Source organism: Oenanthe melanoleuca, chromosome 1A, assembly GCF_029582105.1.
Source record: "Oenanthe melanoleuca isolate GR-GAL-2019-014 chromosome 1A, OMel1.0, whole genome shotgun sequence".
Taxonomy (NCBI): domain Eukaryota; kingdom Metazoa; phylum Chordata; class Aves; order Passeriformes; family Muscicapidae; genus Oenanthe; species Oenanthe melanoleuca.
In genome coordinates this window covers 48,302,058-48,315,868 of record NC_079334.1, presented here as the reverse complement: position 1 = coordinate 48,315,868, position 13,811 = coordinate 48,302,058, and the positions used below count along the sequence as shown (strand labels likewise).

The 13,811-nt window shown below is 39.4% G+C and overlaps 1 protein-coding gene across 3 annotated transcripts in view; it reads right to left on the bottom strand.

Annotated features, from left to right (window-relative positions):
• The window catches only part of CPED1 (cadherin like and PC-esterase domain containing 1), a 141,787-nt gene extending 133,599 nt beyond the window's left edge, over nucleotides 1–8,188 (bottom strand). The window contains exons 1-2 of one of the 3 annotated variants that reach the window (XM_056511232.1): nucleotides 8,036–8,188; nucleotides 7,087–7,558 (exon numbers count right to left, since the gene is read on the bottom strand). In XM_056511232.1, coding sequence (XP_056367207.1) covers nucleotides 7,087–7,338 — 252 coding nt within the window. In that variant the 5' untranslated portion in view covers nucleotides 7,339–7,558; nucleotides 8,036–8,188. The remainder of the gene's footprint in view (nucleotides 1–7,086; nucleotides 7,559–8,035) is intronic. The other 2 variants (XM_056511213.1, XM_056511223.1) reach the window with 2 other exon arrangements.
• Between the last annotated feature and the right edge of the window lie 5,623 nt (nucleotides 8,189–13,811).

Genomic DNA, 13,811 nt, shown 5'->3' with positions numbered 1-13,811 from the left:
TGTGTGTTTGTGTCCACAGAAATTAGTGAGGCTTTACAGCAAGGTTGAGATCTCCCATATGATTTTGGATGAGACTTATGTCAGCTTTGACATGATATACCTGCTCTTACAGCTTACAAAATACTGCACTTAGCTGAGTCACTGACCTCAATTTAGCAATTGGCTGTTACACAGATGATGCACAGCCTTAACAACTGGTTCAAACAAACCAGAGTGGGCTGTAAAGTAAATAAAAATGCATAAAATGAATTTTGTGATTTTGCTTTCAGTTTACAGAATAACATGAAAAACACAAAAGAAAACAAAATGAGCTCCATTAAAATTTATTAAAGATTTAAAAAAAAAAATTGTATCAAATCTATACTCCTTTGATGTCTTAAACTAGATAAAAGGCCCGGTTTATATAATATGAAAGCTGAAGAATTATGTAACCATCCTTGTGCAAGTGAAAATAGATCATTTTCAGAGTTGCAATTCTTAGTTCAGTCTGTCTGCAACTTCCAGGGAGCTGTGAAGTTCTCTATTAAATAGAAAATGTTTTGACATTTCCCTTGAAACTGGTATATCCAATTCTAGGTTATGAATGTATAAGGATATAATTGATTCTAGTAGTCTCTGAAGCTTTCTTCTATTGTACAGAATTTCTGGGTTGTTCCAAAAATCTTGAATTTGGTCAGTAACTGAACCTTATGATGTATAATTACTGGTTTTGTTTTGGCCAAGAAGAAAATAGTGAAGATATTTCAAGTTGAAGAGAGCAGAGCAGTTCCTTGGCAGTTCTTAAAGATTCCAAGAATATTACATAATTCCATAAATATTGATGCATTGTCTATGCCTGGAAAAGAAGCAAATACACAGCTTGAACTGTTGCCATAGAATTTCACTGACCATCTTGAACTGCGGAGAAAATTCTCCATCCTAGTGTAATGGCTGAGCTCATGTAATGGTCTAAGCTTCTGTCAGGAAAGAACTCAAAAATTGTGAATCATCTTTTCAACTACCCAGTTCTGGTGTCATTAGTCCTTGTGTTGATTACAAGCATCCCCTTTTCACACTGAGCTAGCCAAGACTGTCAGAGACTTGGTCCAGTAGCTTCAAATAACTTGACTGCAGCTTACTTTAACCCCATGCTTCCTGCAAGTACTGAGCAGCTGCAAGAGAGATGTATGAGCCACTGTGCAAACCAAAATGCCTTTGCATGAAAGCAGAGTGCAACAAAAATACCACAGAGGAAAACCAGCCTTATAAAAACAAGGCCAGCACTATTAGCAATATTCACAAGCAGTGAACAGCCTAAATTCCCATTTAGCTAGCAAAGCAAGTCAGCATCTACCTTTGCTACCAAATACCACCTAGCAGAACAACATTACAAAAAAATACATGAATGGGATTCCCAGAATATACTGCTCTATTATTGAACAGCATCAATAAGAAGAGAGATAATAAAAACTTAGCATATGGTTCTAATGCCCCAAGCCACTCATTTATGGGACTATGCAGATGTTTATTAGCTCCAAATGTGACTTCTAAATTTCTTTTTGTGTTTGCATAAAAGTTCATAGAAATTGTAAGTTGTTCATACTACCATTATATTTAAAAGTGTGCATAGCTGCCGCGTCAAGAAGTAAGAGAGAAGTTAATTTCCTGTTTCACTTTCTGGAGGATATTTAAATGTGTTTGCTTTATGTTCTGTTGAATCTCCTAATCAGAAAGGACTGGGTTGTAGAATTAAATGGTTGGAATGTAATTCTGCTTTGAATTGTTTGTTGGATAAATACAGAACAAGCAATGAGATTATTGGCATTACTTTGATGGCAGTCTTCTGACGACTTTATAAATCCAAAAGCAACACTTGAGTTATTTGCACAGTCATCACCAACACTCTGAGGAGGAAGTACAGAGCTATTTTATCAAAATATAGCTTTTTTGCTATATTGCTGCATGTAGTACGTAGTACCAATGCCCTGTCTTGAGAACAGACAATGAGCCAATCCTACCACTTATCAAAACACCTCGTTTGGGAGGAAGTTGCAGTGAATTATGTGAGTGAGATTCTGCCTCCATTTGCTCCTCATATGTCCTTCTCAAAGCTCCCTTCCTGCAAAGTCTCCACCCTGCCCCTCTTTCCTGACTGTTACCACAATAGCCTTGCCCTTTATCACCAGAATATCTCTAGCTATATGCTCAGTAAAAATAGTTGTTTCCTTAGTGCCATTTCATTTTTCATTACAAAAGGGGAAAACAAATGTGCTGCTTTCATAGGGCACAATGTGAATGTGGTATCATTCCAAGGAAATCAGTCACTGATACCATACCCTCCTATGCTGACTACTTTCTGGTTGCAACAGGTTTCATACTGGCAAAGTTCTTTGTTCTTTTGTGAAAAGGTTCTCATCCCCCTACTTATTCTGTAAAATAGCTTTTAAGTTAAATTTACTTTAAAAATGTATCAAGCCTTAAAAATGTATTCAACCTTATTATGCATAATGTAATCTTTTCTATCCAGAGCTTTCGCTATGCTCCATTCTGCATAATAGCAAAAATCATCTCATTCTACCATCCAGCTTCAATTCTCCTTTTTCAGATATTTACATTTCAAAAGTTCTCATTACCTTTGTCTTATTTTCTTTCTATTTCCATTCTCATCTCCCTTTCTCTTCCCTTGCAAAATTCAGCTGTCTCTGTACACAATCTCTTCTGTACTTTCTGAAGTTATTATTACTTTGCAGCTGTAGCTACTCTCCTACATCTGCTTCTTTTCCCCATGCCTTCTTCCACAACAGACTCTGCTTCTATCTCCTTTGTTGCCTGCTTATTCTGTCTGAAGTGGGCATATTCCATATTACAAAAAAAAAAAAAAAAAAAAAAAAAAAAAAAAAAAAAAAAAAAAAAAAAAAAAAAAAAATCAATAGAAAAGGAGACTTGTCTTTAGAGGATGAAATTCACTAGATTTGTTTTAAGTGTCTGCATTAAATTCATTAATTTTGCATTAGACACAGTCATTTCCATTGACTGTGAAGTCCAGCTTTCTGCCTCTGACAGAGTGGAGCACTCAAGCAAAGAGAGGGTAAGTCCAGTCAGGATGTCCCATGTTTTAATGTTCTAGTAACATTTTCTCAGCTTTTCAGTAATTTCACGGCCAATTTTCAAATATAGATGCCTGGGCCAGTAACCTATGCAAGATACTCAACCAGATCTTTCTTTAGACGTTGGTTAAGACTAAACCATGATGTTTCTCTTTTCTTTCATTTTTTTTCCCCTTCTTTTTCTACATAATATCTTTCAAATATGGCCACATCAGGCTGTCATTATCTTTTATCTTTCATACTGTCCACTTCTAGGAAATTCTTTCCTATCCTATTTACTCAGAATGAAGCCATAAAAAGCCTTTTCTTATCCTTCCTGCTTGCTCACTTCAATATATTCCTCTTTGAGATTGATCTTTTACATGAAACCTAAGTGACAAGTTCAGGGCCTTAAAAAGAAGATAGCTTTTTTTTCACCACACCTGTATTTCATTTATTTGGATGCCAGCCTAACCCAGTCATCAAGTTCTCATATAATCAGCCGTGTATCTTCTTTGCTTTCTTGTTCTCAGCTGGCCTAAATGGCCAGGGCATGTGAAGTAAAAGTCTTGTGAGTATCCATGAAATAATCTCCTTCAGAACCCAATTTAAAATTGAAATTTTTTTGTTTGGTTTGTTTTTGTTTAAATCCATTCATAATGGCTGGAAAGCTAATATGACAAAAAAAGGGCCTATCACAGGAGTAATAACTATAAAAGGTGATTAATAATTTCCTCCTCCTTTTTTTCCAGCTGTGGAAGAAATAAGGAAAAGAAGAGAATTTTGCTTTCCAGGACCAAACAGGAAATCCCATTGCCAGTATGGTGAACTAGGCTCACAATTTCAACCTGGATTTAAAGCTTAATGATTTGGGAACTGGGCCTTTTAAGAAAAAAAGGAAAAGTGGTTTTGGGTCTCCTCTGACTGGAAAGCAACTGTACACTAGGTATCTGCCCTCCTAAAAGTAATACAGTCTATATTCCTTCTACCCAGCAGAGATACACAATCTACCTGGGCAAAATTACTTGTGTGCAGGGACATTCTAAATTGTCTCTGGCTGAATTAATTCTGACAGTGGAAGCACAGCTTAACCAGATAATTAGCTCTTCTCAAAACTGGCTGAGAAGCAGGGTGAAATTTCTTAAGGTAAACGTAACAGAATTACAGCTGGCTGGTTCCAGAAGTATTTCTGGCACAATACTGTGCCAGGCAAACTACACAGCGGGCTTATATGGGCTTTTTTTTTTTTTTTTTTTTGCTTGATACCTATTCCAGTTTCAATGCTACAGCACCAGCTCTTCTCCCTACTATATACATTCCCCAATATTTCATCATTCAGAAGGTAAGAGTCCCCTGCTAAACCTGCAGACAGTTTGCTATTAGATGGGATATCACTCTCTACTGCCTTTAATGCTGGAGAATCAGAAATAAGCCTTCTATATTTCATGCTTCAGATATTAACATTTAATTTTCTACTAGAAAATGCTGACTCTTGTTTTCCTTCCTTTGCTTCCAACAAATACCTCTTAAAAGATGCCAGGGTTTTTTGTTTGTTTTGGTTTTGTGATGGATTTTTGAGGCACTTAGTGCTATGCATACTCTAAATGAAGAAATTATTAGATTTTGGAAGGGGATTTTGACCCTGTAATAACAATCAGAACCAAATTCTCACAACAGGCTCAACACAGTACTGGTTGTTTTTCTGAAGAAGGCAAAAACAAAACCTGCCCCTACCCAGAAGGGAATCTGCAGTTGACATGCAAAACCCATAAACACTATGTGCTACCTAAAAAAATATTATCTCCAGCAGGGTCTTATTTTCCTTAAAATTTGTTCCTGAACTTTGATTTCATAAGACATGATGCAGTGTTTGCTTTAAGTAACTGTTTAACTGTATAACAGATTCTTTTTAATACATTTAAATTTTCTTGCTTGGGTTATTTATTGAATAAGAATATATGTATGACTAGTTAATTACAAATTTGAATAACTATATTTTAAAGTATTCTTCCAGGTTCATACATGAAGATTTTACCCAGAGCTTTAATGAAAAGTTGTTTCCAAACTAGCTCCCATCAGTGGGCACGTGACTGTAAAATAAAACAGTGTAAAGTTTCAACAGTGACATCTGTCTTAGATGTTACTGAGTGCCCAATAAAATCAAGCCAGATAACAGTTCAGCTATCTGAATAAGCAGTGGATGAAAACACACAGTTCAAGAACATACTTTCAAAGCAAAGTGGTAGAGATTTTTGGCGATGATTGTCTTTTCTGTTCTCTAAGATTATTATTCAGCCCACACAACCAGCAGAGAAAGTTGGGAAACAGAGAGCAACTTAGAGTAACCTCCCAACATGTGCAAGACATTTTGTTCATCTTGCTCTAGAGAAGAAATTCAAGACAAACAGGGAGCCAGCTATGGGTGGTCTTAAGAACTTGAAAAGGAATGTGTTAAGGTAGAACAGCCCTGGAAAACATACCTATAAGGGTTAACATATACACATCTGTACTACAGGTCCAGCATGTGCATGTCATAGTCACATCCCACCATGTATGCTGGAGAGCAGTAAGTACAGCATGCTGTAAAAACAAAAGCTTTCTTCTCTTTTCAATTGGCCAGCACACCAAGTTTGATGTCGATCTGCATTTTTTTCTCAGGCAATTTGCAAAAGATGCTACAGATATTTTCAGCCAAACAGCATACCAGCAAAACTTTGCCATTATTTCACCAGTTCTTACAGACATTAAGTAGCCTGAGTTATGATTTTTGCCATTACAATAGCAATGAATAAAAAGGAATGGACTGTTTCTATAGACAAAATACAATGCAACCCACATGTGTCAGCTGTACTGATTTCCCTTTAAGCTGTAATTACTTATATCATATTGCAGATCAGATCTGAATCTGGGTACCTAGTATACTAAAAGGCCATTCAAATATAAAACTATGACAAATGCAGCATGCAAGAGTTAATGTTAAAGAGTTCATGCCACAGTTATTCCCCATATCTGTTTTTGATTGTTGCAGAAGATGCACTTTACAGCTGCTCTCCTAAAATCAATATTGCTGACCTTTTAGACTATGAACTCTGTCTAATCAAAGAAGCAGCCTGGTACATTTTTTTTTTTTTAACATACATATTTGCACTGCTTTATGTGGTTGCTGTTCATAATTTGTGAGGCAGCAAATTTTTTACAATTCTGCTACAGTTATACATTAAATGTAAGCATAATGATAATTTCACGGTGTGGTATCTGCTGCACCGTTAGCAGCTCCTCTGTAGGACTGAAGGAAACCTGAAACATTTGTGCTAGTGCTGATCACAGATTCCAGAGTAAAAATAACTACCTCAGTCTGGAGACCATTTAACAAAGTACATTTTCCAACAAAAATAACTGTGTCTCCATTTGTTAGGTTTTAACACCCATCATAGGAACCCTATACAAAATAAACATAAAGTCAGGTAACCTGTGGACAAAGTAAAATTTGTGAGAGAGAGATTCCAAAGTATATAGTGTGGTGTGAAAATATTCCTTTATTTCTGAAATGCAGTTAAATCCAAGTTCTCAGCAGAATCCCAGTAAAGTTCAGAGCTGACGAGCAGATAACTTTAATACAGGGCAGCTGCAGTCCCTGTGCCAATTAACAGCCTCTGTCACTTCCATGAAACCCCACTGGCTCCTGATTTACGTGCCTGTACTGTAAAGCCTCTAAACCAATTCCCAAAGCCAAAATAAAGCGTGGTCTGTGCAGCAAACGGAAATCTTGCTGGATTCACAGAGCAATGCCATATTTCAGTTGAAGATTTCAGGATTCCTGTGCTAATAACAGCACACTGAGGAGCTGGTAATGGGAACGTGCTTGCGCATATGCCGCTGTCATTAGATCACCCATTTGTTTGTATACAGATCCCAGACTTCCAAGCTTAGGCTAATTTTAGCTGGACTCAGATGATCCTGCCAGACTTGCTATCCCTTGCTTTGCTAATTATTGCTCAGCACTCTCCTCCAGCTGACTTACCTTTTTCACTGTCTCTGAATTGCTGCCAGGGAGGAAGCAGTGAATGGTGCTTTGGGAGACCTCCTTGTATCTTCCTTGCTGTGTTTTAGTCAGTTTGTTGGGTGCAATCCCATTAACAACTGCTGAAAGGATGCTGCTGGTCATGAGAGGAGTCAGGGTCTGGCAGAACAGACAGAGGGCCACCACTAAGGCCAGAAGGAAGGGACGAGGGCGACAAAGCCTGCGGCATCTGGGGACTTGCCCACAAACCATGGCCTCACTTTGCCCTTCGCCACATTGCAGATGCAGTCCACGTAGCCACGTCTTGCCAGGGTAAAAAAAGTCAGAGGCACACTTTACCCAAAACTAGCATGAATTTTCCCATTTCTATGGGAAAATAGAGTGAGTGTTTTCCTGGTGCCAGGTAAGAAGTCACGAGTTCCAGAGGAGCAGAGGTTTGGGGAACACCTTCCCATGGAGGTACTGGAACAACCTGTGAAAAAACAACAAGTGAGCAGCAGCAAACAGCAGCACACCATGGGGCCTCCTGCAAGGAGCTGTGGAGAGCTCTTCCACTCTGTGCTCTCAGAAAAACAAACCTGCCAGCAAACAGGTGAGGAGCAGAAAACTTCACCACCTTTGCAAAAGGAACTACTTACTCAGATAGACAATAGTATTCAAGAAAGCAAGAGGTTAAAGCTTAACATGTCCTGTCCACAGCTGAAAAAAAAGTAAGAGAGTGTACCAACTTTGTGAACAATCGTTTGCTGTTTTTTCTCTCTTGCATTCTCAATTCCCACTTTGTTTTTACAGTTTCCTTCATTCCAGTCCTTTTAAATTTCCTCCTTCCTGTTAGAAGGCACAACTTTCTCTCTAAAAGTGATAATTTATCTGAAAACTGACAGACTATGAAGATTTTAATTTGCTTTTGTTTTGTCCAGATTGCAAGTTCAAAGTTAGGTTTACTTACTTGGTTCTTACCCTGTTTGAAGTTTTCCGTTCTCCTCTAATGGGCTGCTGATTAAAACCACTTGGAACAACCCTGGCTCATGATCCCAGCTCGTCTCACACACTCAGGAGGCAGGCACACGCACATAACACACGCCATCTGAAGCCAGTTGGACCACAGACTTCATATAAATAAGGGCTGGACTGCTCAGAGGGTGGAGCTAAGCTGGCTCTGCTCGGAGCAGGCACAGGGTTTGGAGACACAGCCTGAGGTCTGGATGGGGAGCGAGAGGTGTCCTTGCTCACGCTGCATGCCTCGAAGCCACCATCACTGCAATTTTTAGAAAACTGCTGTTACAGTGATTAGCCTGATTGAAACAATATTAATATCTTTCAGGGAGAAGCACCTGCAGTATTTTAAGCCAGATTAACAAAAAATGTTGTAAACTAAGCAGATTTACTTGGACATAAGCGTCACTGACAAAGCAGTTGTCAGTAATTTTCGGTAATAGATATAATATCTCATAGCAGAATATAAATAAAACTTCTTGCTGATGTCAAAGAGGGAGAAAAAGGAGGGTGGACAAAAATACTCTGATGAAAGCACTTAGTATCTAAGCCACAGAAGGTCTTAGTTACTACTTCCCCCTACTGACACAGGACAGGGACGAGACAGATGGGAACAGTTCACAAACTCTGTAATATTTATAGACCAGAACTTCTAATATAATCAAGTTCTTTTAGCTAAAAATGTCTGTTTATAAGTAATCTATTTTATCTTCCATCCTTGGCTGACGATTTTTGAAAAGACAGTTCTTCCTACACTACCTCATATATAAGAAATGAATGTTGATACAAAAACTTTGAGTCAATCTACACTGTTTGGCAGCTGCAGCAGCCCTATCAAATTAGAGGCCTATAAAAAGCAAGGAAGGGTAGACTATATATTTTTTTGAAGTGCTGATTTTTATTCAGCTTAAAAATTCTTTTTTTTTTTTTTTTTTTTTTTTTTTTTTCCCCAAAGCTAAACCTATCAGTTTGCAGACAAAGAAAAATGCCATTAAAGTGATTGAATACCTCATGCAAGACCTCAGTGGTCACACACACTGCATTTTAGTTTTATGTCTGGGATTGTAGTTGCCTAAATTAGATTCCTGGGTTATCCTGAGCAAGAAGAGGCTACTCCAGCTGCCTGTACCCTGCTGTGATAGATGCTTACAAGCCACAGAGGAACTCTTATTTTGCTCTCTGGAGACATGCTGCTTGTGCTCCTTCCTTCCCAGCGTACCAGTTCACATCCTCAGGCCCTGCTCCAGCCAGCCTGTGCTGCAAAACCTCTAGCAAACCAAAAAATCTGGCTAGAGGACATCCCCAGAATACCATGGGTGTTCCCTGCAGTTGTCTATGGGGTAGGTCTCTTCTACCCGATGCAGAGGGATACTCAGGGAGCTGGTACACTCAAAGGAGGATTGCAGAGACACTACTGCCAGCCCACCTGGGAGCCATCAACAGAAGAGGAGACTTGCTTTATTGTCATAAGGTATTGTCCTGCAGATTTTGGCGTGCCCTGATTTCTGGGCCCACAGCCACCTGTGTGGGTGGCATTTGCATGGTTGTCAACTTCTCTCAGATTCCTAGTGAGGGTATTTTAGTCAGAGCTTTATGGGCTATTCCTAGAAGACATGATTAAAACCATTTTATAAAGATTTGGTTTAATAGTTGCTTCCTAATGTGGAGCTCATATCTCCTTGGAGAATCCCACACTAGAACAAAGTAATCTTCTCTGTTCCCACCTCCTGCTCCCTCAGTTACCTTCAGCACAGCAAGTATTTGGGCTCTCCCTCCAGCCCAACATCATGTTGCCCTTTCAGGAACATCAGTGGAGTCTTTATCCTCACATTTTCCCCAATGTCTCAGAGTCAATTCATCCTTCCTGCAACCCCAAAACCATTCATGGGTGCCAAGACTTCAGGACAAGGGGCCACAGATGAAGGAGGTATCAGCAGAGGGCAAGTGAATCAGTCTGCCTCCTGTATATTCCTGGGAATCAGCCTTCTACCCATCTGCTTTCCCCAGATGTTCTGAGGAGTGAGCAGGATTTTTCTCTATAATTTGTCAGGTTTTTTCATGACAATAGCATGTAATTCCCTTTTCTTTCCTCAGTCACAGCTAGAGGGAAATGAACATGATTCCTGTTATCTTTTGAATCAGGATTCCACTACATCTCTGGGCTTACATGTCTAGTGACTTACCTGGCCCCATTCTGACACTTCAGAAATTAAATCAGGACTATTGCATGTGGGGACTAATTCCCCTGGCATTAACTGGTTAGTTAGGAAAAGGATATAAGTGAATAAATGTCAGGCCTCCTGGTTCTCAAATTCCTAAGAAAGATTCTTCAGTATATAATATTCAAATAATTGTTGGTAAGATCAGAGCTATCCAGATAAGTATTCATAGGTATATGTGTGTTTTTCAGAATTTCTAGCAGAAATTAAAATAAATCTCCTCTCTCTGAAATACAAGACAAGTATTGATTTGATGTTTGAGATTCCCTGACCTGTTCCTTCCAGTGGCTGCTCCCATTGTGTGGATTAAGGGCTCTCTAGTGTGTTTACCTCTTCCTATTTCTCCCTCTCATTGAGGAGTTTTTGCCTGGCTGCTCCCTACAGCAGCTAACTGCTGTCCTGCTCAGCACAAGGCAAGGTCGTGCAGGGATCACCTCTGCCAAAAGCAGCAAGCCATGACTGTCAGAAGTGATCTCCAGTGCTTCCAGACAGAGTTCCAGCTCCATCTGCATCATCTGGAATCGACTAAAAGTGTTTAAAACTATCCTGACGTATAAAAGGTGAGAGGAAAATCACAAGACTTTCTAAAAATTACCAGGGACTGGGATTTGAGAGGACTTAGCCAAGGTGCCATGCAGGCATGTAACATTGGCTATTCATCATCTCACTGAGGTTTTAAGCAGCTCGGCTCAGACACACACAGCTTCCATTTTACATGAGCCTCCATGTTTGTTCAGTGGTGAAAGCTAGTGACCACTGAAAAATTATTTCCATGATCTAAACGGTAAACTGGAAACATAATTGCCAGAAGCAAGGAGGAATTATTAGGCATAGAAAGTTAACAGGAGTTTAAGTCAGAGGAATATATACGTCTTATGCATGCTTAGCTTCACTCAGAGATCTAACGTAGATATAGTCTAGATATAAGTGCTTGTAACTCTTGATATAAGAAAACCATTTAACATCAATAATTTCACTAGAGAGGCTGCCAAAAAGAAAATATGTTTAAAAAAAACCTTTTCACAATTACTCTTTTTCTGGAGAAAGTTTTGAATTTCAAAGCATAGCATCCTAGCAACCATTTCCATGATAAATGAGATCACATGAAAAATAAGTGCAAACTGATAATTCCTAAACTAACTGATAGTCAAGTGCTTGTAATCATCTGTCATCTTCACAGAGCAAACCTATATGCAATTTTCATTGTTTATGCTCAACTCTTAAATTCCTTTTTTATTTTCTAGTATGCTAAAAATTGTGCCAAGGGCCATAAATTCTCACTAACTTCAAAAATTAGTTAAAAGCTTCAGGAAGAATAGGCTTCAATAGCACTGTAAATATTCAAGCAAAACATCTTGTTAAGCTGTGTTGGAGAAAACCAGCTCAGCAGCACCCCCCTGATTTTTTACTTTTCCTTAAATTCAATCCAGACTGCATTTAGATTTGTAGTGTCTTTAATCCTGTGTGTGGTCCCATTATAAGCACTGAACAGGGAAGAACAGAACAAAATGAAGAAAACAGGAAAAATACATTACTGTTCTGCATATTACAAGATTTGATACCACTGAAGAAGTTAAAATCAATCCCAGCATAGTAAAAGCTCTCCTGGTCCCATTCATAGAGCCTTGTAAGCATTACTGATAATTGTGATTTTGCTGTGCTCCAGAAAACAAAGATTAATGTCTTAATCCCACTTAAACTCAGCTCTCTGATTTTGGCTCACAGTAAAAGCAGGCAAGCAAAGAATCACACAGAAATAAAGAATAACAGAATATGCTGTGTTGGAAGGGACCCATAGGGATCATTGGATCCAACTCCTGGACCCACACATCACCCAGGAGTCACACCCTGTGCCTGAGAGCATTGTCCAAATACTTCTTGAACTGTGTCAGGCTGGGGCTGTGACCACTGCCCTGGGGAGCCTGTTCAGTGCCCAAACACCCTCTGGGGGAAGAACCTTCTTCTGATATCCAACCTAAACATCCCTGACACAACTTCAGGCTGTTCCTTCAAGTCCTGTCACTGGTCACCACAGAGAAGAGATCAGTGTCTGCCCCCTCCTCTTCCTCTCATGAGGAAGCTGTAGATTGTGATGAGGTCTCCCCTCTGTCTCCTCCAGGCTGAACAGACCAAGTGACCTCAGCCACTCCTCACACAGCTTCCCCTCAAGGCCCTTCACCATCTTCATTGCCCTTCTCTGGCCACTCTCTCATAGCTTTATATCTTTCTTATGTTGTGGCACCCAAAACTGCCCAGAATATTAAAGGTGAGGCTGCTCAGAGCAGAGCAGGACAATCCCCTCCCTTGCCCCTCTGGCCATGCTGTGCCTGATGCACTCCAGGACTGCTGACTCACATTCCACATGTCAGCAACCAGGACCCCCAGGTCCCTTTCTGCAGCACTGCTTTCCAGCATCTCACTCCCCAGTCTGTACATACACCCAGGGCTGGCCCATCCCAGGTGCAGAATCCAGCACTTTCCTTACCTCTGCTCCTGCTCTTTTCCTTCCTCTCTTCCTACCTGGTAGTGCTGCTCATTAGATCTTTCATGGGAAAGTACACAGCTGGGCTGTTTTCTGCAGTGAGGGAATTGAATTGACAGATGGATAGATCCAGTACAGGTTAAGCAGCAGGAAAACACTGAAAGAGCAAACAGATGAAAGGAACAGGACCTTTAGATGGTGGCAAAGCTCAATACTCAGCTCATCAGATTACCAAACCTAAAGCACCTCTAAAGCTTAGGTAGAATCTGGGCCAATTGAGTTACTTGTTCAGAGGCATCTCTGTATCTCAGCTATGTTTTTCACTACTGTGTTTTTGCAGAAGAGTTACAGTGAAAGAGGCATCTATTTTTTATGTATGTTAATAATACAGCAAGTTGCTTGACATGAGGATATGGGAAAGCAGTTGAAGACCAATGTCTTATTAATATACTGGTTCTTGCTTAAAAGGCAAATTTTAATGTCATGAGGATGAAATCAATCAGCAAATTCTCTGTTTATCCCTGTCTATAGTTATTTGCTGACATAATCCCCTTGAAGCAGTTATTCAAAGATAACAGAGATTTATGGATTTTTGTAGCCAGTTTGATTGCTCAGACTCACTGATTACTGCTGAGAAATGGATAAGAATAAGTGGTAATCAAAAAGTGCCCAGATAGGCTACAAGAACACAGAACAAAGTGAAATACCTCATGGCGTCTGACAGCATCTATGTTCCTTTTTACTTTAAGTAATTGTTTGATTTTGTGATGCTCCACATCATTTCTCTGGCATCTTATTGGTCTCTCTCTTCTTCATATTTCAGGTTAAAGTATTTGAACTTTTATTTGCAGGCCTTCCTCTTCCTACAAAATTTTTCTGATTGTATCTCTGTTGTCTCTCAAGACCATTCTCTTATTTTAATACAATGAATAATCTCTTTGCTTAGGTGATCTTGATCCTTCTTATTGTCTTTCAGTTACATTTTCTGGGTTTATTATATTAAAGGAATTTGCACAAATACTCTTCTA